This window comes from Colletotrichum costaricense, assembly GCF_030867565.1.
Source record: "Colletotrichum costaricense strain IMI 309622 chromosome Unknown Scaffold_16.1, whole genome shotgun sequence".
Classification (NCBI taxonomy): domain Eukaryota; kingdom Fungi; phylum Ascomycota; class Sordariomycetes; order Glomerellales; family Glomerellaceae; genus Colletotrichum; species Colletotrichum costaricense.
In genome coordinates, this window is record NW_026848245.1 from 150,752 (window position 1) to 175,245 (window position 24,494).

Genomic DNA, 24,494 nt, shown 5'->3' on the forward strand with positions numbered 1-24,494 from the left:
CAGCAGAGACCTTGATTGAAACTTCTGCCGAGCGGACGAGACAGACACTCATCCTCGTACAGCAAACTCCATCTTGTGGTCATGGCGAGTATCTCATCTTCCACTGCGACCATATCGCAAAATGGTCAATCGGATCTAGACCAAGACCGTAAACGCTGGTTTGCAGAGTTCGAAGCGCTCAAAGCCCGCTTTGAGGCTGAAAAGGAGAATATAAACGCCAAATTCACCCAGCAGCAGCGTGACGCCTGCCACGATCTCGACGAGGAGGCCCGCTTCGCCGACACGTTAAATTTGCCACAAAAAGCTCGCGAGCTTCTTCAAAAGTATCAGCACGAACTCCGATCCCATCGATATGCCGCCTGTCAGCAAAGGCGTGATGTCGAGGAAAAGGACCGCGCAAGACGCGAGGCAGACGCTCTTCGAGAACATCACATAGGTTTCCCCGTGCCCGGCAACTACTCTATACGCAACACCGGTTATCCCCCAAACGCTGGCATGCTGGGACGTACGCCAACAAACCCGTCGGCTCAGATTGTTGGCGCGCGCGTTGGTCCAGCTGGGCGCGGCTCGCCTTCAACCATGCCGATGAGCACACCTCCCCAGCAGGCACGTCAGCCCCTACCACAAGGCCCCATGGTGCCAAATCAGCCTATTCAGCAGCGGCCGACAAACGGAATGCCCGGCCACGGCAGCTCGGCCCCGATGCCGTCTCAACTCGACCACCAAAGTCGTCAGTCACAGCAGGTCAACCAGGGCCACCCAACTCAAGGACAGGCCTGGATTCACCATAACCAACCTGGCCAGCAGCAGGTCTCACCTCGAACTTCAGCCTTGTATCACCCGAATCGGCCAGTCAACAACCCGGTGACAAACGGTGCCCCTCGGGTGCTTCCTTCGCAACCACATGTTCCTACATTGGGTAGCAATCATTACGGCCCTCCGAGAGCCGGGTCTGGACAGCCTGTCAATGGCACTCAGCACAACCTAGCTGATCGTAGTAACCGGGTACCTCTGCCGCCCATGAATGCTGGCCCCATGGGTTCTCGCGTGGATAGACTACAGGCGGGTGATGGGAGAAACTTTGCGCAAGGCGCCATGTTACGAGCGGAAGATGGGTTGAGACATTCTGTAGACTCCCACTCTGACCGCCATAAGATGGCCAAGAGGAAGTCGGATGCCAGCGACATGTCATCTAGAGATGCAGATCCGAAGCGCGCAAGAACTGATACGCCACAGTCAATAGCTCCCAGGACGATCACCTTTGCCGAAGTTTACCAGGACGGCAAAGCGGAATACAAGCACAACATCGTCAAATTTGAGGACGTTTTCTATATTCTGCGATGCGACGAACACGGTGTGCATTTCAAGCAGAATGCACTCGCAGCGGCAGCCAAGCACCTCCACGGCGCTTCCCATGGTCATCAGAAGAAGGAGCACAAGTTGGCGGTCGAAACTATCGGATTCCACGTCGTGGATTGTACGGAGGAGCTCGCTGCAATGAACAACGAATGTGTCCGCCTTGCTTTCGAAAATGGTTACAAGCCCCTGAACCAGCTGCACGGCCCGAAATCCGGTGGCAAACGACAATCGGCCGCTCACACGATGGCTCCTGTCAGGGACCCTTCAGTTTCCGATTCATCATTCCAGGCGACCCCCAATAGCGCGGGACCTTACCAAACGAAGTTGGAATCGAGATCACAGGAGGAGAAGCAGCAACGTGGTGGGGATCACATTATGAATCCAATTCCGGGTGATATTTACCACGCAAAATGGCCAAGGAGCAACAAGCTCTACATTGTTATGATACTGGGCTGGACATCCTTGAAGATGTGCGGATGGGATGGCTGGCTCAGCGACACACAGCTTTGCGATAAGAAGATCAGGCCTACGTGCTATACGTACAATGACGAAGGAATTGGTGGCTGGGCGCCTGGTTACGGAGATGGCGAGCCGCGTGAGTTGGATAGGGATGTCCCCGTTCTGTGGTTTGAAAAGAATGGCAACACCAGATTGGGTTGGCTTGGCGTTAAATTCATTCTGAAGCCTTTGCTGCTTGACGACCCTGACCGATCCACCGATCCCTTGGACCCGGCCAACAACGCGAGAAAGAAGTATGCTGAGATCCGTGGGTACGACTCGTTCGAGGCCATGCTGGCCCATGTGCAGGCAAGTCAATCACCGGCAGGAGCAGAATTGGAGTCGACGACAGAGACGGCGACGACGGGGACAATTCCCGCGAAGCTGCCGTCGTTTGCTTCGGCATCGGACTCGGACCCTGTACCCGATGTTGACATGTACGACTTTGGCGACAATCCTCCTCCAGCTGACGATTCGGATGACGAAGACTACGTGGAACCGAAGCGCCGAAATGGCCAGGATTCAGATGACGACATGGCGGATATCGACGAGGGCCCAACTACGCCTCAGCAGCCTCTCAGGCGGAGCACTCAGGAGGTGCGGCCTACGTCGCGGCTGAGCGAGAATGGTTGGATGACGGGGAGATCTGGAGCTGCTGCTGGCACTCGTCTGTCGGCCAAGAAAGAGAAGACGGTGGTCGATGGGGATGATGTGGCAATGGACGATGCTGTCCAAGTAACGCCGTCCAAGGATCAAACCGATAGCAAGGAGAACGCGACACCCGTCACTGCGAACACCAATGGAGGACGTGTTGCGGTCGCCCTGGGAACCCCCGCAACACCTCAGTCAGCATCCGCAGAGATTGCTGTGAACGGGCCGACCTCATTTCCTAATTCCGCTCCTCAACCTGATGGCAGCGCGCCTGTGAGCACCGTATCACCAGGCTCGAGCCAGACGACGGTTATATCGGCAACTGAGCGGCCTGCACTTACTGAGATTGCGGGGAGTAAAGCTTCTCAGAGACCAAATGCTCAAGATAGCGCGCATCCGGCGGTAGAGGATGCAAAGCCCCGGCAAGACAGCGAGAACCAGTCTCCGATGGACCAAGCATCAATGGCAAGCTTGGCCCAGAGCGCGATGAAGGCTGCTTCCAAATCGCCAAACCTCAACAAGGAAGTTCCCCGTGTAAGCCCCAAGCTGCAAATTGCAGACTTGGTCAACGACACAGCCGGCTCTGAAAATGCAGCCCGTCGGCCTCTACCATCCAAGTCGTCCCCAGGCGTTATTGAGCCAGCGCCACTCCGACACCCATTGCCTCAGAAGCCCAGTCAAGGTGTTCATCTCGACCAAATGACGAGGGCTAGCCAGCAGCCTTCGCCCGCACTTTCGACGAAGAGTATCAAAGAGGCACCGTCGCCGGCGTTGAACGGCCCGTTTCCTCAGCCTCCGCGGAGCGCTAGCGCGGCCAGCGGCGAGAGCGCTGCTCGCCGACCTGATCCTCGCATGAGCATCGCGAGCATGAGCAGCAGCAGTGCTCACGATGACCAGGAACGAGGGGCGATCAAGCAGACGGTGGTCATCAGCACGAGCAACGGCACTGCGTCGGGTAGTAGCACTCCCAAGGTGTTGACGCACGCCAGCTTGGTCAACAGTGAGCAGTGGCGTGCAGTTCGGGCATCGGAGTCACCTCGGGTCACACCTGCGGCGCTTCAATCGCCTCTCATCGACCGAAGTGCAGCGGCATCTCCTGCTCTAGGAGGCAAGAGAGATGTCGAGAACTTTATCGACGTGTCAGAGTTTCACCAGGGCAGTCAGCACTGGGTGCAGCCGGGAAAATTCCTGCGCTTCCACGCCGAGGACGAATCGAGCAGCATCGTGCGAAGCAAGCAAGAAGACGGCATGGAGGCCGTTGTGGATGCTAGTCTGGTCAAGGCAGCAAAGATGGCGGGAACGACTGTACAGTTGGAGCTCAAGACGGAGAAGGGCGAGAAGGTTGAGCAGAAGCTGGTGTTTGAGGCCAACTCGTTGACGGGCAGCCAACGCGGAGCAAAGCTTCAAGCGACCAAGTTCTACAAATGGCTGTCGGGAAAGAATCCAGACATGCAGCACCTGTATTGAAATGAGATACTACTGCGGTTGAGGAATCCAATGGCGGTCGGTGTTGCGTATGACCGACTAAACGGCGTCATGGGGTTTAGGCTCTTGGTTTGGTTTTTTTTTTCCCCTTCTCTTTTCTCATTGACCGTGAACCGCAATACGGGCTCGGTTATCGGCTGTTAGACTGGCTTTCGCAAGAGATATGGGATATCCTGAGGCGGAAAGCGATGCTGCTTAATCGCTCGGTATAGTGATTCGGGAGTTTTGGCACAAGGAAAACGTTGGGGATTGTTAGTTATGGGAGAACTTTCCGCTGGTATTGAGACGGAGATGTGTTGTTAGCTGAGCGGTATCAGGCGCATGCCTGCTTGATTGAGAATTATAGCACAAATTGATATTACATTGTTGAAAACACGTATGAGGGAGAATTTCAAGAACGTGGTACCGTAGTTTGTGAGTGAAGATGGTGGCGATGAGATTGGGATGTTGATCCGCAGTTCAGTTGGGAGGTTACCTTAAGTATCGGCCATTTGTTATCCGGACTTGAGTCTTGCACTAGAACCCATCATGCATGCTCACGACTATCCATGCGGGATGAGTTGCAGCTGGGATGAATAGTGGATCAGTAGCTTGCCTCCCTTAAGTTACCCGGGGATGGATGAATGGAGGAGGGATGGGAGCTTGGGGCGTCTACGGTCTGGGTTGTGAATTTGCATGTGATTGCCGGGGTTGAAGTGAGAGGGCTCAAGTGAGATGTGAGAGGTGGTGAGTGAGAGGCTGGGTGAGATGGAACTGAGTGTGAGCCTGAGCACCGGCCGGAGCTATGCGAAGTACTGCGGGAGGTACCCCAAATATCAGCAGGCACGTGGACGATGACCAGTCGCACCTTACCGGCTTAAGGCAGGTAGGTACCTCAGCCATGGATGGAGCAGCTCCAGCTGGATGCAGCAGCGTAGCTCTCGTCGCAATTCTTCAGCGCTCAACTCAACTTTGCCCGGCTTGATCCATTTCTCGATTCTTTTCTCCTTGTACAACTACTCTCCTATTTCACTTCGCCCTCCTCTATCCCATCTCTGGCTGCAAATCAACAGGCCAGGCAGTCCGATGCCGATGCCGCGACGGACACTCTAATGTGCGACCAGCGAGCCACTGCGACGACCTGATCCACGACTACCTTGCTCGACTACCGTACCTTACGAGTCTACGACTGCCCGCCTGCGACCGAAACCGATGACGACGTTGCTATCCACAGAGTCAGACAATTGCGATCGAATTCGGCTTTAGGAGGATATGCGCATGCCATTGCAGAAAGCCTCGTTCCCTCCGTTCCTCTAACCCTCTTCTTCAACCATCCTGCGACAACCACCGCTGTGCCCTTTCGCTAGCGAATCCCCCCAACCGCCAATACTTGATCCGAGTCGAATCTTGCATTCTACAACCATCGAGCACGACAACGAAGACAAGAAAGACGCGCAGAAGCCGCAGCGGCCCCGAAAGTCTGCGGAAGCAGTGGAGGACCAAAGACATTGATGGCTGCCTTTGTGAGAGAAGAGACCCTCCCCGAATCACCCCCACCCCCGACCCTCGCCCACCACATCCTTGCCCTGTAGTCTGTTCGTCATTACGGAGCAGCCTGCGGATACCCAGACCTTGAAGCGCACCGGCTCCGCCCTGTTCCGCCGTGGCCGAAAAGAGTGACAGCGAAACGGAGGCGGGCATGTTTGAATGTCTACCTCCCGATTTTGTCTATCTGGCCTTGTTCATGACAGTAACGCTAAGCTGAGCTGAGCTGAGCTGGACTGAGCTTGGGACAGCTGGTGGGAGCAGATGGCACACAGACAAGACTGAAAGAAAAGACACGGTCACGCCCGTCACGGAGCTACCCCGGTTGTCTCTTGTGTGTCTCTCTCTGTCTGTGTCTTTCTGCTCAGCTGCCACTTGCGCTTTGGCATCCTTCAACGCATCAGCCACGTCATAACCTTTCCGCTCGTCTATCCTCTCTATCCGTACACTTTGCCTTCTACCTCTCGTTTCTCCTTTCCCACCCAACCTTATCACGCATCGCATTCCACCCCAAATGGCATCCAGTCTGCACACCTCATCCCCCCTCCGGCCTCACTGACGGGCGGCTTGCCACGGCTGCATCCATTTACCTACCCACCTACGCATCCATTCTTTGCATAACCCACAGCCAGGCTAACCATTCCGTCACCTGCTGCAGGATACGCCCTGGCTAGTCCACATGTCGACCCCAAAGGCCCACCGCGGCGCCGATGCCGACTCCGGAAACGATCCCTCCCAGGGCTCCGGCTTCGACGGCAACCCCTCCGGCGCGCCGCCCACCTACGCGACCTTCTCCCCCGTCACCCTCGCCGCGACCACTCCAAGCCGATCCTCCCGTCAGTCCACCATCATCGTCCATCAGAAATCTCCCCTCCTCCTAGCCACGCCGCCACAGATCACCCGCGCATTAGCATACTCGCATCCCTTTCTCCTGCCCCTCAATAAGCTTGCCGGGCTGTTGACATGGACTACTGACGATCCGTGGGAGAGCTTCCTCCTGCTGGCATCCTTCTGGGCCATTGTCCTCTATGGCGACGTCGTTGTGCGTATGGCGGGGCCGATCGTCGTTGTCCTGACATTGATACTGGGGATGTATGGCAGACGCTTCAGTCCGCTGAGCAGTAGTGGGTGGACAGAGCCAGCTTCCAAGGACCCTGGCGGCGCGCAGAACACCGGAGGAGGTGCAGCCGCGGGCAAGGCACAGAAGTCGGCACCCAAGAGCAGCACAACTACGAATACAACAAAGGGTCACCAACGAGGCGAATCAGAGGCAACGAACACAAGGCACCAAAAGACACTGGACGAGATTGTCGAGACACTGAAGGAGTTCACTGGGCGATGTAACCTCTTGCTGGAGCCGCTTCTCGAATTGACCGACTTTCTGAGCACTCAACGAACCCCTACGTCTGCCACAACACGACCAGCCTTGACGACGCTGTTCGTGCGCATCCTGTTCTGTACGCCTTTCTGGATGGCCTTGACGCTCCCACCATTACGCATCATCACAACTCGACGAGTGGCTCTGCTTTTCGGCACCCTGGTGCTTACATGGCATGCTAGATTCCTGCGAGTCGCCCGGACGCTGTTATGGCGCAGCGCCACAATCCGAAGGACGGCAGCCTTAGTCACGGGCTTAACATTTGAGAAGCCTGTCAAGGCCGTTCCTGTCCAGATCACCGCGGCAGAGAATGGCAAAGTGCAGGCCAAGCCGGCAGCATCGGAGCTCACCAAGGCGCTGCGCAAGCAGTCTCACAGGCATGGCAACAATGCCACGAGCAAGGATGCAGGTGTCAAGTTCACCTTTATTATATACGAGAACCAGCGACGATGGGTGGGCTTGGGCTGGACACAGAGCATGTTTGCCTACGAACGGTCGGCATGGACTGATGAACATAACAACCCTGTGCCGTCACGAGACACGTTTGAGCTGCCCGAGGTGGAGGATGGTAGTAATATGCGCTGGCGGTGGGTGGAAAGGAGCAAGTGGAGGGTTGACGGGGTCCCAGACGACGGAACTGAGCCCATTGACTATGACGGGGAACCTGGGAAGAATGGATGGATCTACTACGACAACAAGGTGAGCGAGCTCTGACTATTGTAGCTGAGTGAGTGCTGGAGTGTATGTGATGTGACTAACACATGCCGGTCAGTGGCAAAACGGACGCCGCGGCTCGGACGGATGGGGGCGTTGGACACGGCGGAGAAAGTGGTACCGCGACGCCGAGCTGGTGGAGGTTTCGGAGGACGAAATGGCACACGAACTGGACGCCTCACAAGCACCGAGCTCTGCCCGGCCGGGCTCGCCCACAACAGGTCCCCCGGGTCCCGCCTTGACGACGCAGAGGTACAGCACGCTCGAAGAAAAGATGGTTTCCCCTACACACTCGGCGCAAGACCTGACCCTATCAGATAAGGACCTGGAAAGAGAAAAGGACGACACGGCTTCCACTCTCTCGACGAGCTCGGGCGGACGATCATTTTTCAAAGCGCCGTCATTACGACGAAAGGTGACGGATAAGAGCGTCGCCAGCAAAGCCGACAAGGAGCAGGACCGCAGTCGTAGGGCGAGCGAGGCCAAGAGCGAAGAGGAAGCTGCGGCGCTGGGACTCAAGTTGAACCTCGCTTTACAGGGTAAGGAGGGTGGGCAATGGGGAATCGGCGATGAGGCCAGAATGAGTTTGGAGTAAATGGGCGACGACGTCCCCCGGGTTGGCTCAGAATTACGAATGAGTCTTAGTTACTATTGATTCCTGATTGGGACGGCAAGGTACTATACGCTGCGGTACGGTACGGTACGGTACGGCATACTGCACGGGAGGGGTTGGGCATGGACGCGGCGTTTGTCGGCTGTAGAGTATTCATGATTCGACAAGGGAAGAAGAGTACTTGATGTATGATTTGGGGCGATGAGACAGAAAACACACACGTGTTGTATGTGTGTGTGTATGTGTTTGCAAGTCTACAAGGCATGGCAGGCCGCAGGCTGCAGCAAGTCACTCACTCACTCACCCACTCTTTTTGGCTTTGACATGTGGTTTGGTTTGATGGGAAGGCGGATGTGCTTCCTATGGGCAAGGTACCTTGCTGCTTGCGCACGGGTGTGACCACAAATATGCGTGATGAAGTGTGTGTTATGTGTTTGTCCATCACTCTGCCTTGGGATGGTTAGGTTATCCGTACTGGTCAGTGGTCACTGGATGGGTGAATATGCGCGTGGTGTCGGCTGGACTGGCGGGAACGAGAAGAGTCCAAAGAGGGCGAACGACGATGAGTGGTGCGCAGGCGAGCTGGGCATCGAGACACGGGGTCTTGCGGGTCCGGGGTAACGGGCCTTTGCTGCGGGGGGTCCGAGAAGGGCAACTTTGCCTAGTACCTGACTGGTGGGAGGTCCAGGCCTTGGGGGGGTGGAGGGGAAGGCAGAAATAAATAGGTAAGAATAGTGTAAGAGGTGCCTCAATAGGTAGGCAGTGAATAGGTAGGGATGAAGGGGAAAAGGGCTGAGGGGGCACGGCACGGGGGGTGGATGGATGATGTGAGATGGAGGGCTCAGGTGCGACGCGGACGGGAATGGTGACGGGGTCAGGTGGTCCGTCGCATGTCGGAAGAAAGGGAGGCCACACAAACCTTTAAAAGGGAGAGAGAGATAGTATCGGTACCTAGGGCCTAGGCAATGCTGGGTAAGTATCCGTAGACTTGTGTAGAAATGTAGGTAAGTAGCTGGTAGATAGGCTGGTAGACTTGTGTAAGAGACAGGAGGAGCCAGCTGAAAAACACAAAAGGGATACACAGCCCAATGACACCAAGTATCTAATTAAGGGGTTCACGCACATAATTCCGTGATGCCTAAAGTTTCTTGGGGGTTGGAATTTGTCAACGTGTTGTTCCTTGGTTTGTCCACACCCAATTCAAGCTTCTCTCTTTTCTTCTTCATCACTCAACTTTCTTGAACTGAGTTTCTTACACATATTCTCCTCGTCGGGTTGTGCCTCTGATTCTACCTCTGCTTCTTCTACATCTTGTTGCAGTTATTCACTCGTCGCCGACTTTACGCAAACCCGTTGCTAAAAATTATCGAGCACCTATACTCCATCTAATTACCGATCACTCCTCCAAAACTCCAAAATCTACAGGGTAGTTGGAAACGGCGGGCAACTCGCATGTCTACACTGCGTATCCCAACGCTGTTAACCTCGGCACAATCGAACCGGATTGACCTCGTCAGCCTACGTCTACGCCCACATACTACGCATCCACGGTCGCGATACCGATCCCGATGGAAGCCGCATCTCGCCTCGCCTTGATGGCCATCGTCACCCGGGCAGGAAGCCCGCAACAGCAGCTACGGCAACATCTACAGCAGCAGCGCGTGCCAAAGCAGCATCAACAGCAGCACCGAGACGAAAAGGCGGCGTGGAAACATCTTCACCATCCGCTGGTAACAGTCGTCGAGTATGACGTTGAAGCGCAGGCGGGTCTAGGTGCAAGAGAAGCAGCAGCAGCAGCAGCAGGGGAGGGGAAGAGAATGTTGGGGAACCTGGGCCACCACCACTACCACCAGCAGCAGCGTTCCTCGGGACGGGGACGTCGGGGGAGCGCGGGGAGTTCGAGCTCGCGGTCGAGTGACGGGGAGAACGGTGCGATGGCTGCGCGAGGCGGATTGGAGGCCGTTGCGTGGTGGATTCTGATGGGGTTGGAGTTGTGTGTCGTTGGCGGCGTTGAGGGCTGGATCATTTACATGGTCTACAATGCCGGCGGTGATTTTGCGATTTGGAACTGGTGAGTATTCTCTCTTCTTCTTTTTCTCCATCCTCATTCTCCCCACGAAACATCGAGTATCATTCGGGGAGCATCGAGTACCTGTCACCCAGTGAGGGTTGGATCTCGATGGAGTCTTGATCTCGTGTCATACAAACAAATCAGGCATAGCTAACGATGACGGCACCCGCAGGTTATCCCAGTTCGCGTCGCCTGCCCTGATGATCCTCCTCAGCGTCTCCCTCTCGGCGGCCCTGCTACGCGGGGTCGGCTGTCTGAATAGGCTTGGGGATTTGGGGTTCCAGGCGGCCGGTCTGGTGCTGGCCACGTTTTGCACCGTCGTAGTGTGCGCTGGTGTGAGTGGTGTTGAGGAGGGGCAGGGGGAGAACGGCGACAGGTTGGAGAAGAAGGGGGTGCGGGTCGTCGTCGGGTTGGCTGTCAAGATGTGGTGAGTAATTCGTTGCCCTTTTTTTTTGTGTTTCTTTTTTTTCCTTTTTCTGTCATTCTCTTATCCCATCACGTGTTGCTTTACGACAATATCTCTGGCTGGTCCGGATCAGTCCGTTGGGAGAAAAGGGATACCTACATGTAGGGGTGCATGTAGTTTTGGCCTTGGCTTGGCTCAACACCAGAACCGACATGATGGACTAACGAATTGGGTTTCGCTAGGTTCCTCTTCTTCATTGGCTTCCTGTGTGCCGTGTTCCAGTGGTACAGCGAAGACCGGCAGAGAACAACAACATCTACGACGAACCAGACGCCGCTACTACCAAAGAAGGGGAAGAAGAAGGAGAGGGGCTACGGCACTGCCACGGGCGGATTGGCGACCGTCGACGAGACGGTTGAGGGGTTTGTGAGCGACCTATGAGAGGCGCGCGGATGGTCTTCTCCCCTTTTTGCCATTACTGATGATGAATTCTTTTTTCACGAAGAGCATATGCATGATGAGCGCGCGCTCGCGCGCCTACACTACAACTGAGTTCCGCGACATTCCGATACCCCCTTTTTACCCGGTTCCTTTTCATCCGGCCGTGGTACTTCTGCTTTAGCCTACGAGCGGCAACTGCTGTCGTCCTAGATACTGCAATTCTACTGTACTAGAATAGCCTTTTCTTTCGTGTCACTGTCATATATAGCTAGCCTTTTTCTTTGTCAACCTGGTGAGATGAGATTACTCGTATCCATCTTACTGGCTGCTTCGCCGGTTACCTCTGCTCGGCATCAATTGATGTAGGACAGATTATCCCACCCGAATGATAGCTACCTTATGCTGCCGTGATTCGATCGCGTTTGATGCCACGACACATTTACATGTGATAGCTAGCCATGCGACAGCCAGCCAGCTCGTCGGTACCAGCGATTGCACTGCATGCGCATCTATACCAATGAGTATAGTAAGCTCACATCTATGTGGCGCGTTGGTACTGGACCACACTCTTTCGCCGATTTTGGCTTTAGTGATGATTGAGGCTCTCGGAAACTTGATACCTGGGCATCGCTGCTCCTTGGGGAGACGAAACGGCAACTTTGAGTTTAATCGGACGGCAGGGCTCGGTTTCGCCGCCGGCGCTTCAAGGGCGATGGAAATAATACTTTTACTGTGTTTCTCGTTTCGTCGGGTTGTATTCCGCCTGCCGAACTCGGTAGTGTTTTCATCATCTCATGATAGCTTTATGGGTCTACGGATTGCTGCCTCTCTGCTCATGAAGCCGTCCATGAAGGTTGCTCGCTCTTCTTCTTGGCTTTTAGTAGACTGCAGTTTGCGGTATCGGTTGAATTAGTTTCCCGTGAGTCGGCTTCCAAGTTGTCAGTCGCGGACCAGCAGGTGGTGGTTCGGCAGAGCATTACTGGTTATCGAGTTTAATCTCGTCTGATGATGTTGCCCAAACAATCAAGACGACGTGAGCAACGACCAGCCCCTGACCTTAACGCTACCCCTCTTCGAAACAACGACGTTGATCCTGCCGACTTCAGAAATATGCGCCCCGCGTTAGATAGTCAGTTTGGGGCAAACTTGTCTCCTCCTGACCAGCTCCATCGCATACAGCATGTTGATCTCACTGTCCGTCTCGTTCCCAGGGGCCGTCCTGGTCACCGTGGTATGACTCATTGTGCGTGTATCTGGAATACAACGACTAACACTCTCTCGATAGGCATGGGCCTTTGGCCAAGACGCCCCAAGCCCCGGCGCGCCCATCCCGGGCTACGGCATCTTCATCCCACGATGGGAAGTCCCTTCGCCCGACGGCAGCGGCAAGACGCTCTCCTTTCGAGGCACGGTCGAAGAAGTAGCGACCCAGATGCGCGACATGCACCCGAGCTTCGACATTGACGACGAGTTTGGCAAGATTGCCATGCCGGCTATCGGGAAGCGGGCCACCTTTGAGGATAATGACCAAACACTGTGCCACAACTTCAGGGAAGGCAATAGAACGGCTGCACATGTCAGTATCGATGAACTGAGGACCGTTCAGGGGAAGCCTGAGAACGGGGCCGGGCCTGCGAACTGCGGACGGGTTAGTTGTCGGAACGGCACCGCTATCTGGTGGTGCAATGATGTGAGTATCTTGCTTTCCCCTTCTTTGAGGACCTTGTTAGGGTTGGCCTAGCATGATGAAGTGTCTGATACGTTTGTTCGATGCAGGCCAAGAGCACCAAGCAGATAGATTCGTTTGGCGACATTGCCGACGGCGCTCAGCGCGTCTTGTCAAAGTGCAAGGACAAGCTGGATGCCAATCAAGGGCAAGGTATGACTGTCAGCGGCCAGGCTTTCCACAAGGATAGTTGGAATGTTGTTGTCCGAGGTGGAGATAACTGCGATGATGCAGGTGTTATGATGAATCCCAGAGGCTCTCGGAGACTTTTCAAGGCGTAGGCGCCTTGAAACCAGCCGCAGTGTGTGACGTTAGGAGAATATGGGTGTGGCGAATCATGGACTCCGAGCTGCGGCATATGAGTTACGGACATCGAGAGTTGTAGATTGCCAAGACGAGAGACAGAGTGGCCAAGAAGAATGGATTTTCATAAACTCGTCATGTCAAGTCACGTTCACTATCTTTTGATGCTCTGAAGAACCCAGTCCTCTCCGTCTCTCCGTAGCCCTCCGGTAATACCTGATGCCCTCAAGTGCGGTAGCCTGCTGTCCTTGTTGGGTGTTTCCTCGACATGATCCCCTAGTAGCACACTCTTCTCATCTGGGTGCACTGCCAAGAGTGCCGGGAGAGGCGAGCCCTTGACAATCTCAATGTCTAGACTAGCAGTCTCCGCCATGATGATGGCCAAGGTCAGAATCGAGAGTCCGACCTGAGCCGCCAGTAGCGTCAACCAAGGCCACCGGATCGAGACGAATCTCTCCTCCTGCCACGCAGTCCCGCTGACGTTACTGACCAAGAGACTTCACGGCGTTAGCTCGTTTTCATGTACGCTCAATAGAAACACAAGATTCCCCGAGTACTTACGCATTCGTGAGGCCACTGGCAATGTTCTCAGTAAGGTTGCGGAGCGTTGTAAACAGGGCGTCATCCAGCTTGTGAGACTCGGTTGTCTCATTGATACCGATTGCAGCTCGCGATAAAGCTGTCCCATAGATTTGGGTCCCGTTCTGAAACATGTATGTACCACCGTCAATGTAGGTCCCCGATAGAGTCGAGTCGAGAATTGCAGCAATCTCAGCAGGTCCCATCCCGTCGGCCACATATTTCTTGCCCGGGTTGTCTGGAGATGTCAAGTATGTCACGTTGCTGGTCATGTTATAAGTCTCCACAAGCACCTCTCCCGTCTGCGGATTCGTGTAGGAAGCGACCTTTTGCGTGACGGGGAGGTTGTCCTGAACTGTGACCCTGTATGTGTTCACACACCAGTGCAGCATGATCTCAGTGGCTCGTAGCCGGGGACCGTTAATCACGAAGAAGTTCCATATCTTGGCTCCCATGGCGTCGGTACCGTTGAATGCTAGACTCGGGCCGCTGGAGATGTTCAAATTGCCATACCCATAGCTTCTCTGTAACTTTAAGCCGTTAGGAAGCGTGGAGTTCGTGCCCATTTCGATGGGGTCGCCATCAGTCTCGAGAAGGTCTGTGACATCTGAAAGAAGTTAGCTTACGAACAAGGGGAAAAGTAGTGTGGCGATGCTCCTACTCTTCATGTCAACGCATATGGCAAGTGAGGTGAAGTCGTCCCAGGTGCAGTTGTTCGATCGGCAACTAGCTTGATAATATGGCATTACCTCGTTAGGTGGGGTGTAAAGACTTCGAGGAATAATCTGGTTGATCGGGAACATGATATCTCCTGCTAAAAGGTCAACTTTGAAAATACATGTATCAATTGGGCTAGATGACGAACTTCGAGAAGGTCCGTTGGCAGTCGCCCAGAAGTACTCATTGTTCCTTCGTGTAAGTGCGGTCTCGTTTCCGGGAATCGCAACCTGACGAGTAGGGTAAGTGACAACGGATTGTGTCAGCGTTGAGGTCGCAATCCCAGAAACCAATATGACAGCCGAGAGAATTCCAACTAGCCTGTACCATCTCGCCTAATTAGTGCTCTGCTATCGAATCACACCTGCTTAGCTTAAGGTGATTCACATACCGGCCCTTCGTCCTGAGCAGCAGCTTCAAGCTGCCCCACGGCCCGCGACTGGCCTCGTCAAAGACCGCAAAATCGCCCAATGGCCTCGGCGACTTGTACCAGTTCCATTTGTACTGCGATAGACTTTCGACGACTGGAAGAACGAACGACGTGCGACAGAACGTAGAGATGAAGGCCACGACGGTGTTGAGCGTCAGACCAAGGGGCCAGTTCGGCAGTGGCTGGTTGTCGTACGACCTCAGCACCGAGATGAGAACAATGATGCATACAACGCTGATCAAGCACCATATGATCTCTGGCCACCACCCTTTCAGGATCTGCCATCGACGTCGCGGAGACCGCCTTGTGTTGTTCCTCGTCTTCTCGGCGCTCGATGTCTTCACCAGCTCGTATTCCGTCTCGCCGCTCGCAAAGGTTGACTTGGAGGGTAGATCTCTTCCAATCTCCGTGCTTCGCGGTTCGTCGGAAGGGCGTGCCGTGGACTCAAGCTCCTGTTCCCAATCGTAGACGTGGGTATGCGCAGATGAGAGCAGCAGGGCCTCGTCGTACCCAAGCGGCGGAACGTACGAGGGGACTGGTTTCCGCCGTACTTGACGCGTCTCGTCATCCTGCCCTCTTGAATCCATCACGAAGGTTTGCCTGCCGCTGTGCCGCTGTCACGCATGCGAAATGTGGGCGTCTCGGGTGTTGTCCTGCGAGCTTATCGGTGTACCAAGATCGAGCTCCTCAGCCTCTCCGTAAAGTTCCATGTTCCGGGGCGGTCTCTTCCCTTTTTTAGATCCGGAAGCCCATGAAAATGCTCGCATTGTCACCGCCACGAAGGGGCGCCTAAGTGTGAATTTGTGTCATAAGCACTACCCCAAGTTGGCGTAGATCACCCAAGCACGGTTTGATCATTCACGCTGCGAAACATCTTTAAAGTAGCTGCCTGGGCAAGCTGAAAGGCTAGGTCTTACCCGCCACTCGCTAAGAAATAGCCCGACTAGCGCGGGATTCAGGCCATTTGGAGCTGGCTCTTTGGCACTGAAAGCTTACACTGCTTATTCTTTTCTTTCTGTGAGTCTGTCGGGCCATCAATGTTTGTGGAACAGTAGCACTGTTAACTTGCGAGCTACTCTAATGACAGAGAAAGCCCCTCATTCGGACGAAGAGCAGCAACATCGAGTTTGATGAAAAATTATCCTGCCTCCCCGCCTTCAATTAGCCCATTTCCAAGCTAAACCTTGCGAGATCTATGCGAACTTGACGCCGTTCTTTAGCGTCCCGATATTGGTGATAGTGACTTCCATCTTATTTCCAGGAGCAAGCCATTTTGGGGGCTTGAAACCCGCGCCAACGCCTTTCCATGCCCTTCAGTCAGTACAAGGAACGATCAACGGGTGGGCGCTGGAATCTTACCTCCTGGTGTACCCGTCATAATCACCGAGCCCTTCTGCAGTGTAGTCCCAGAGGATAGATAGGAAATAATGTAGGCACAATCGAACAGAAGATCATCAACGCCCTCAGTTTGCCTCACTTCGCCATCAACCTTTGTCTCAAGGTGAAGCGATTTGGGGTCCCCAACAAGATCAGGTCGAACGAGACAGGGTCCCAAAGGTGCAAACGTGTCAAATCCCTTGGAGAACCCCCACTGTGGCACGTTCCCTGCAAACGCAGCATCACGTTGGAGTTTCCTTGATGAGATGTCGTTGCCACAAGTGTACGCAGCAACATAATTCAACGCATCTGACACAGATACATCCTTGGCGTCTTTTCCGATAACAAGACATAACTCGCCTTCGTAGTCGGCCTGGTCATCCTGGCAGATATTGGGAATGATTACATCTGCGTCATGGTCCAGAACAGTTGTGTTGGGTTTGAAAAAGATGAAAGGGAACGGCGGCGGCTTGCGGCCGGCCTCTCTGACTGAGAACGTGGTTAGTATCTAGCTTATCATGCAGTGCGTTTGACTTACTGTGCGTTGCATAGTTCAGCCCTACACATCGGAGAATAGGCACATCCTCTTGCGCTAAAGGGCCGAGAAGCTTCTTCACTACAACAACCTCATCGGTGACCTTGGTCTTCCCTGAGGTGTCATATATGTCAGAGCCCTCGATAACTCTTGCCTTCAAACTTGTCTCCTCGGTAGTGTTTCCCAGGTCGAATCCCTCATGAGGGAGGATGGGCTCTCCTCGGAGGATTCGCCCATCGCTTGCAGCAAAACGAATGAGTCTCTGCCACGATACCGACATTATGGTGGTTTGGCGAGTAGACAGCGTGAGTAAAGGTAGTGTAGAAGTACTTTAGGAAACCTTGTCAATGTATGAACTGAATATCATCTCGCTTTTGTCACCACGATATCACGCCACCCCGCAGGCCCTTCGACTGTTGGCAGTGATGACTGCCGTCACACAAGCCGCTTGATAACGGCATGGAATCGGGGATAGTGACATCTCCCCGCTAAGAGATACACATCGCAGGCCGTCGAAAGTGACCTTGGGATAATGCATCCGACTTGCGGGTCGATTCCGACGACCTCTCGACAGGGCATCGCTGCAGCGCGGAGGTTGTGGGGGTCACTGAATGCGGGGATCCGGGGAGTTAAGGCTTAGTTTACCAGGGTGTTCACGACGCTCAATCCACGGCAATGGGCGCGGGACGCATCCGTTACCTGGTCTTGTGGCCACGAAACAATGAAGGACCTCTTTCATATGAACCAAGGGTTTGATCACAAATTCCTAATGAGGTAACACGGTAACGCTTCAAGTTGTAGACGATCTTTCTATCTAGTCTCCGACTCCACATTCCCTCGGTTTCAACTTTTTCCAAAATGCCCGCTGCTACCAAAGTAATTCAGCCTGTCTCGCAGGACCTATTCGTTCGGTCTCACAAGTCACATAACGAGAATGAGCGGACAAAAGGTCACGTCGGCGATGAGTTGCACAGTAAACAGCATAACGGGCTAGCTGGCCATCGTAAGCCGCTTTCCACGTCTTATCCCTCCAATAGCCTCAACTTTCTTCGAGGCCTGAACTTCGAAAAGGATGGGAAGATATCAGAGAGCAACCCATCAACGCTGATTGCTCTTGATATCCTCATTATCGGAGCTGGTCTTGGCGGGCTTGCAACCGCAGTTGCTCTGGCGAGAAGTGGCCATCATGTTACTGTCTTGGAACAGGCCGCTCAATTATCAGAGGTAAGCTTGCCTGAAACCCATCCATACGATGTCAATCGGAGCCTCTTGGGCCATCTGACCACTAATTATAGGTTGGCGCCGGCATCCAGATTCCGCCAAACTCCAGCAAGCTCCTTCAAAGATGGGGGGTGATGGATATCATGGCAGAGCAGGCAGTACGGCCTGACGGCATCTCGTTCCGTCGCTGGGAGAATGGCCATCGTATTGGCTTTACTGATCTCTCTGGAACATTTATCGAGCTCTGCGGAGCACCATACTACGTCGCACATCGTGCTCACCTCCACTCTGCTCTCTATCAGCGGGCCAAGGACCTTGGGGTTGCGGTTCGCTTGGATAGCAGGGTCGCTGGCTATAACCCTCACCTACCAAGTGCGACTCTGGCTAGCGGCGAGACTTTTTCAGCTGATCTCATTGTTGCTGCCGATGGTGAGCACCTCCTTCATGTTATTAGATGCGGTCTTGATCTCGGCTAATATCCCCTTGCGACGTAGGCGTCAAGTCGGTAGCTAGAAGTCTGCTTCCCTCCAACCAAGTTGGGGCAACGAACTACACTGGCTTTGCAGTCTACCGAGCCACAGTAGATGTCAGTAAGATGAGAAGGATTCCAGAAATTGCCTGGATCCTTGAGAAGCCTGGATTGCACGTCTGGTGAGTTCATATACGATCAAGTATGTCGGAGATGGCGGTCTAACATGCTCCATAGGATTGGCGAAGATCGTCACGTCATGACTTACACTATTGCTGCCGGCGAATCCTTCAACATGGTGCTATCTCACAGGGACTCGAGGGATCCTTCAACGTGGGAACAAAAGACTCAAGCCGAAATTCTGGGAGAGATGAGAGCAGAATTCCGGGGTTGGGACTCACAGTATGACCCCAGTGCCCGTTTGTTTTCAAAACATATTTGCTCAACTTGTTGACATATCGTAGGCTCACCAAGATCATCGAACTGATTGACACCACAATCAAGTGGCCCTTGATGGCTGGCGTCCCGTTGGATAATTGGGTCGCGGATTCCGAGCGTCTTGTTATCCTCGGCGATGCAGCCCATGCAATGCTCCCCTACATGTCGCAGGGGGCAGCCATGGCGGTTGAAGACGGTGCCGCTCTGGCTGTGGCCCTCAACAATATTCAGAATCGTGAACAGCTCGGTCTTGCGCTTCAAGTGTTTCAGGGAGAAAGGAAATCACGCACCTCAATGATGCAGGAGGCCAGCATGGTGAATGCCCTGCTATGGCATTTCAAGGATGGCCCCGAACAGAAGGCTCGAGATGAGGCGATGCGTCCCGAAGTTGAGGGTCGCAAGTTTGCGAGCAGCCCAAATCAGTGGTCCGACCCCCTCACTCAATCGTGGGCTTATGGATACGACGCCGAGGATAGGATGTTGGAGAAATGGAAACAGGAGAGTGAGGCGTAAGAATATTGATATCGATATGATTGCAGGTTCCAATAGATTGTGGAAAGATCTAGTCGATTAGCTAGACGGAGAAAGTTTGAGAGTTTAATGTTAGAACCCATTAAGAGGATATGTTACATGGCGTTCCATTTTGCAGACCATCATGGGATACCTCGCAGAAGGTCGTAACAGTTAAGATAGTGGATGACAAGCTGTTCGTTGAATTGGTCCAAGGAGATAGTAGTCCATATCTGTATCGACGAAATTTAGATGCAAGATGTATTCTCGAAGCATGCCTCGTAAACCCCCCACTAAGATAACTTTCCGTCATGAGCAAAGACTCTTATTCAGCCCTGAAAAATTATAAGTTGGGCAGCTTCGATTAAACAACAACAGTTCTCTTATTCCTACATGTAGTGACCGAAATCTAGTGTCTAGCGCCTACCAAAATAAGTCCCCTGTAGTAAAATCATCCATTAACTCAGACATGGAGAAGTTTGCACCAGTGTTGGGGAAATCGTTGAAGTTGGGTGGGAGATAGTTCATCAGGTTAGAAAAGGCGTCATCCATTCCGCTATTCGCCGATATATGCGTGCTTTGCGCGTTCTCACCTCCATTCGAGGGAATTGCGTGGCTTGGCCTCATCCCTCCCACTTCACGAGCGATATCGTCCCGACCCGGAGCTTTGCTGAGGTTAGTCTCTGTAGGAATATATTGTAAACAAATTCGATCACGTACTCATTTGCAAACTTTGAATCATGAAGATCAAGGTCGCGGTGAACTTTGCGCACTTCTCTACCATGGGGTTCTGGATATCCAATCGCGTAATGCAACTGACTGCACTCTTTAGAATATCGTCAAGCCGTATAGCGGTATTTGTATATCCTTGATCAAAAGGCATAGACCCATAGCTATCTTCGACCAGCTTTGTCGCAACAATAGTCAAAGAGGCATTGAAGGCTTTTGTGAGATTAGCTGGCATCCTTCCAGGTAGCAGGCCAAACTTACTGAAGTACAGGCTAAACCACCATGCTCCAAGGAATGAAACGGTAGGCTGGACATCATTCGCAAGTTTGCAGGCTTCAACTAAGCGAATGATAGCTTCCGCCGACCGCAGGCATACTGTTCTACTAAGATGCCACGCCTGTTGCAGCGTGGCTGCTTCCTGGAGAGACTGAGGGCTTCCATCGAATGATTGTAGACAGCGGTCTAGTATTGGGCGATGCGACAGGAGTTGCAAATTATGATACCGAAGTGTCAGTATCACTCGGAACTTCAGTAACATCAACTTCCCCTCAGGGCTGGCGACTTCACTCGGCTCTACAAGTTGCATCGATAGAGGTAAAGATGCCTGCCAATCAGCCAATTTCTGTCCAATCTGTATCACACTAGCCACGGTGTTTGTTAACGGAATGGCAGATATTGACCCGATATTGCTTTCGTATAGATCGTCAATCACGGCGGCGGTCACACCGTAAAGCGTGCTAGGTAGACGGTTATTAGTCAACATTAGGCAAGGGGAGGCTTTGTGGTAGTCAAACATTGATGCGTTCCAAAACATAGTGCTCTCTTCCTCGTTAGACCATCTCGAGATATCGGAAGTTCTTTGATGGGAAATGAAATGTCTTGGCAACGGTGTTCGAATATAGTTTTGCGGAACAATGGGCGGCCGGCCGAAGGTCATACTCAGTGTTCTATATCCCGATAGTGATCTTGTTAGACATAGTTCCTTCGACGGGCTTCTAGATCCACCGAATATGCTACTTGCCTATCGAGTACGACACATCCATACCAAGTGCGTATTCTTATTTCTCTCTCGAGTGGTTCGAATCTTTGAAGAGCCAATTCGGAATGAAACCCTAACTCGAGTGCAGCTTTCACAGCGAGCCCGTGTATTGCCCATGTCTGTATAGACCGTTGGCTGCCTTGAAGGTACTGTGACATCAGGAGCATGGCCTGGACTTGAGAGATTTGAGGTCAGCTAAAGGAACTAGCACGTACTAGGAAGATATAGCAGACACTGAAGATGGAAGGGAAGGGACTGCAGCAGTACCTGCTTCTACGTTGGCCCCTGTCATCATCTCAGTCATAGAGAGGGCTTTGGCGCGCCGGTAATGAACCTCTGAAATTGCCTGTCGATCGCTCAAACCGACACCTGTAGCGTTCATGGTACTCGTTGCCATGGCCAAAACCATGTGCAATAGTGCAAGCCAAGCGGTTTTCGCATTTTGCATGCCCGTTTCTCGGTACTGAGCGTACGCTTTCCAGAAACTTTCTTCGTGTATATAAGGAAATAGGAGACCTGTGTCACGGAAGAATTGGCGCACAAGATTGATGACCTCTTCTTCGAGTGGCAAACGCAATGCCTCGGATGGCTTTTCGAGTTTCCTTGAGTCGAAGGAATCAGTGACTGGTGACTGAGATCTCGAGACAGCCAGGATGTGTTGTTGTGCATGTTTTGCAGGTGTCGAGGATGCATCTCCGCGCTCATCTTTTTGGGTCTTATTCAATAAGTGGTCGAGCGTGCGGCGAATAATTCTCGTGAAGGCAATATTGGATGACGGCCCTGAATGATTGATGATAGAATCAGCAGGTATAAAGGGAACATCGAGGCCCATGGCCGTGAAGCCTAGTTTATTGTGTCATACCGAAATACGCCCAAGACTCGTCTGTGGTAAATTCAATAGTACCAACACCGTCTGTCGCGTCGGGGGTGATCCCCTGCGTGACGCTTCCATCCTCAACATTCAGTGACTCCTCGGGGTAGTTGACTTCCGAAATGTCGTCGGTACGGCCAGAAACACTACGTGGAAAGAGGACGTGTTGCTTTCCTTGTAGAAACGAGGCGGGTATAAGTCTTTTCAGTCGACTGATTTCTTCTTCGACATCGGCTAAGCGGTGTTCAACTTGTTCGAGATATCTATTCACAGAGTAAGATAAGTCTTGAAAGACTCTGCATAAAGTTCCACTAAACATACTGTTTCGGTACCAGCGCATTGCTCCCACCAGAGTTGGCTGCGTAGATACATTCGATACCTTGTTCGACGCAAGCGGAGCACTGAGGCCTAACACCATCACACTTTTCGAGAGTGTATTCTGATTAGTCTTCTTGGACAGCCAGTGGCACCTGCTGGGCGGAAAAATCCCGTTCAGGCGAAAACTGCCAATACTGGCTCCCACCAGCGTGGTAGTCCGAGAATCTCGCACTCACCCTCGACTTCCGAGCACGGCAGGAGCTGCAAGCAATCGGGATACGCTTCCGCTTCCGAGTCGACGCGCCTGTTGGCCCGGGAGTGCTGTTCTCCATTTCCCGAGGAAAGTCTTCATACAGCTTACAAGTTGTGCGGCACGATAGGGCAGAGACTGGTAGAGGCGGGGATTTAGAGAGAAAGATGATCAAGTCCCCGGTGTAGTTGAAAGGGGAGGGCGGGGAGTTAGGGAAGAGCACCGAACTCTAAGTGCTGTACGCCTAACGCAGAGAGGCTGTGCTACGACAAATCGCGTACGGTTAGCGTTGTGGTTGGTGTCTTTGCTGAGCCTCCGACCATGCTCTTTCGGCCAACAGCTTAAATCCCCGAGCACACCTGTGTTCGCTTTGTAACTCACCGTCACGTCGACAGTATTGGCGAAACGCGGTTGGTCTTCATACGGGATGAGAGTTCGGCAAACACCCGGAAATCATGTGTTTTTGATCAAGTCATAAACACATCTCGTCAACACTGAAATGTCGCTACTGTATCTAAGCATCATTCAAGAAGAGTAAAAGTAGTCAATCAATACCTTACCACTTCACTCGAGCAACTCAACGTCGTATCATCCTGACAATCCGAGAACTAGCCATGTCTTCAACGACCGTCACAGAAACTTCGCACCAAGCCGAGCCGGCTGAAGACCACACCGCAACGATGTTGCGCGCCGCCGAGGCCAACCACACAAAGCCTTTGTGGCTGCAAATGACCAAACTAAACCCCCCTCTGCCCAATCCACGGTGCACACCCCATCTTTGGAAGTATTCTGAAATTCAACCCACTCTCTTGCAAGCGGGTCAGCTTGTTACCGAAAAGCAAGCTGAGCGTCGGGTGCTTATGCTCGTCAACCCTTCCAGAGGTACGCAGCCTGCACCGATGGAGCTTCAGATCTGTTATTACTTCTAATCATTAGATCTGTTCCTGACTCAGAACCCCAGATGCTCCATTCACGACTGACACTCTTTACGCTGGGCTGCAACTGGTCATGCCCAATGAGACGGCACCGGCGCATCGGCACACGGCTTTTGCTATGCGCTTCATCATTGAGGGCAATGGCGGCTTCACTGCCGTTCATGGAAAGCGCATCCAGATGAACCGGGGAGATGTAATCTTGACCCCCACTTGGAATTGGCATGACCATGGAAAGGATGGGTCTGGCCCGATGATCTGGCTTGACGGCTTAGATTTGCCCAACTTTACCCACTTCCCTGTTCATTTCGTCGAGCATTTCTCATCTCCACGATACCCAGCAGACAATGTTGATACATCCCAGTCGCCCATTGTCTTCCCATGGAGTCGGATGAAAGCAGCACTTGACGCCGAGGAAGGACAATATGCTACACAAAGTTATCTCCGTGCAGATGGATCTGAAGGTACTTAATTCCCGTTCTGCCTCATTATAATTGTTGGAACTTGGACTGACTTGTGCAACGCTCCAGTCAGCAAGGTTTTAGGTGGTCGTGCAGCCCGCTTGACCTCCGGTGCCAAGTCCTCTCTGGTTCAGGAGACCGCATCATCTGTTTATCATGTCGTCGAGGGATCTGGGCGCTCTCGTATCGGTGATACAGAACTTGTTTGGAACAAGGGTGATACCTTCTGCATTCCATCCTGGTATCCTTACCAGCATTTCGCGGACGAGGGTCTGAAGACAGATGTATACCTGTACCGTTTTGATGACATGCCTATGCTGAAAAGTCTGGGATTCTACCGCTCAGCTGACATGGATGTGGAATGTCTCGTGTCGAAGTGAACGATTGTACGCTGGACCATTCACGTGTAGACTAAGTAGGCAAACTGAATGAAACATCTTTTACTGCGG

The 24,494-nt window shown here is 53.0% G+C and overlaps 9 protein-coding genes across 9 annotated transcripts; 6 read left to right on the forward strand and 3 right to left on the reverse strand.

Annotated features, from left to right (window-relative positions):
• Nucleotides 1–81: 81 nt before the first annotated feature.
• On the forward strand, nucleotides 82–3,975 carry CCOS01_12825 (uncharacterized protein; the record flags this gene model as incomplete). The annotated part of the gene is made up of 1 exon (XM_060460972.1): nucleotides 82–3,975. One exon carries the CDS (start codon nucleotides 82–84, stop codon nucleotides 3,973–3,975), a length of 3,894 nt encoding a protein of 1,297 aa, XP_060308174.1.
• Nucleotides 3,976–6,196: 2,221 nt separating this feature from the next.
• Nucleotides 6,197–8,204, forward strand: CCOS01_12826 (integral peroxisomal membrane peroxin; the record flags this gene model as incomplete). The annotated part of the gene is made up of 2 exons (XM_060460973.1): nucleotides 6,197–7,594; nucleotides 7,668–8,204. 2 exons carry the CDS (start codon nucleotides 6,197–6,199, stop codon nucleotides 8,202–8,204), a joined length of 1,935 nt encoding a protein of 644 aa, XP_060308175.1.
• Nucleotides 8,205–9,790: 1,586 nt separating this feature from the next.
• On the forward strand, nucleotides 9,791–11,140 carry CCOS01_12827 (uncharacterized protein; the record flags this gene model as incomplete). The annotated part of the gene is made up of 3 exons (XM_060460974.1): nucleotides 9,791–10,293; nucleotides 10,466–10,720; nucleotides 10,942–11,140. 3 exons carry the CDS (start codon nucleotides 9,791–9,793, stop codon nucleotides 11,138–11,140), a joined length of 957 nt encoding a protein of 318 aa, XP_060308176.1.
• Nucleotides 11,141–12,320: 1,180 nt separating this feature from the next.
• Nucleotides 12,321–13,147, forward strand: CCOS01_12828 (uncharacterized protein; the record flags this gene model as incomplete). Its single annotated transcript, XM_060460975.1, has 3 exons — nucleotides 12,321–12,371; nucleotides 12,426–12,830; nucleotides 12,917–13,147. The coding sequence occupies 3 exons, from the start codon at nucleotides 12,321–12,323 to the stop codon at nucleotides 13,145–13,147; spliced, it is 687 nt and encodes a 228-aa protein (XP_060308177.1).
• Nucleotides 13,148–13,323: 176 nt separating this feature from the next.
• On the reverse strand, nucleotides 13,324–15,482 carry CCOS01_12829 (uncharacterized protein; the record flags this gene model as incomplete). The annotated part of the gene is made up of 4 exons (XM_060460976.1): nucleotides 13,324–13,654; nucleotides 13,731–14,355; nucleotides 14,410–14,786; nucleotides 14,857–15,482. The coding sequence occupies 4 exons, from the start codon at nucleotides 15,480–15,482 to the stop codon at nucleotides 13,324–13,326; spliced, it is 1,959 nt and encodes a 652-aa protein (XP_060308178.1).
• Nucleotides 15,483–16,088: 606 nt separating this feature from the next.
• Nucleotides 16,089–17,087, reverse strand: CCOS01_12830 (uncharacterized protein; the record flags this gene model as incomplete). The annotated part of the gene is made up of 3 exons (XM_060460977.1): nucleotides 16,089–16,195; nucleotides 16,255–16,761; nucleotides 16,811–17,087. The coding sequence occupies 3 exons, from the start codon at nucleotides 17,085–17,087 to the stop codon at nucleotides 16,089–16,091; spliced, it is 891 nt and encodes a 296-aa protein (XP_060308179.1).
• Nucleotides 17,088–17,665: 578 nt separating this feature from the next.
• Nucleotides 17,666–19,448, forward strand: CCOS01_12831 (FAD binding domain-containing protein; the record flags this gene model as incomplete). Its single annotated transcript, XM_060460978.1, has 5 exons — nucleotides 17,666–18,031; nucleotides 18,103–18,457; nucleotides 18,523–18,679; nucleotides 18,735–18,899; nucleotides 18,962–19,448. 5 exons carry the CDS (start codon nucleotides 17,666–17,668, stop codon nucleotides 19,446–19,448), a joined length of 1,530 nt encoding a protein of 509 aa, XP_060308180.1.
• A 420-nt stretch (nucleotides 19,449–19,868) lies between these two features.
• Nucleotides 19,869–22,734, reverse strand: CCOS01_12832 (fungal specific transcription factor domain-containing protein; the record flags this gene model as incomplete). The annotated part of the gene is made up of 6 exons (XM_060460979.1): nucleotides 19,869–20,110; nucleotides 20,166–20,387; nucleotides 21,481–21,993; nucleotides 22,076–22,347; nucleotides 22,406–22,506; nucleotides 22,639–22,734. The coding sequence occupies 6 exons, from the start codon at nucleotides 22,732–22,734 to the stop codon at nucleotides 19,869–19,871; spliced, it is 1,446 nt and encodes a 481-aa protein (XP_060308181.1).
• Nucleotides 22,735–23,266: 532 nt separating this feature from the next.
• On the forward strand, nucleotides 23,267–24,425 carry CCOS01_12833 (gentisate 1,2-dioxygenase; the record flags this gene model as incomplete). The annotated part of the gene is made up of 3 exons (XM_060460980.1): nucleotides 23,267–23,534; nucleotides 23,614–24,048; nucleotides 24,115–24,425. 3 exons carry the CDS (start codon nucleotides 23,267–23,269, stop codon nucleotides 24,423–24,425), a joined length of 1,014 nt encoding a protein of 337 aa, XP_060308182.1.
• Between the last annotated feature and the right edge of the window lie 69 nt (nucleotides 24,426–24,494).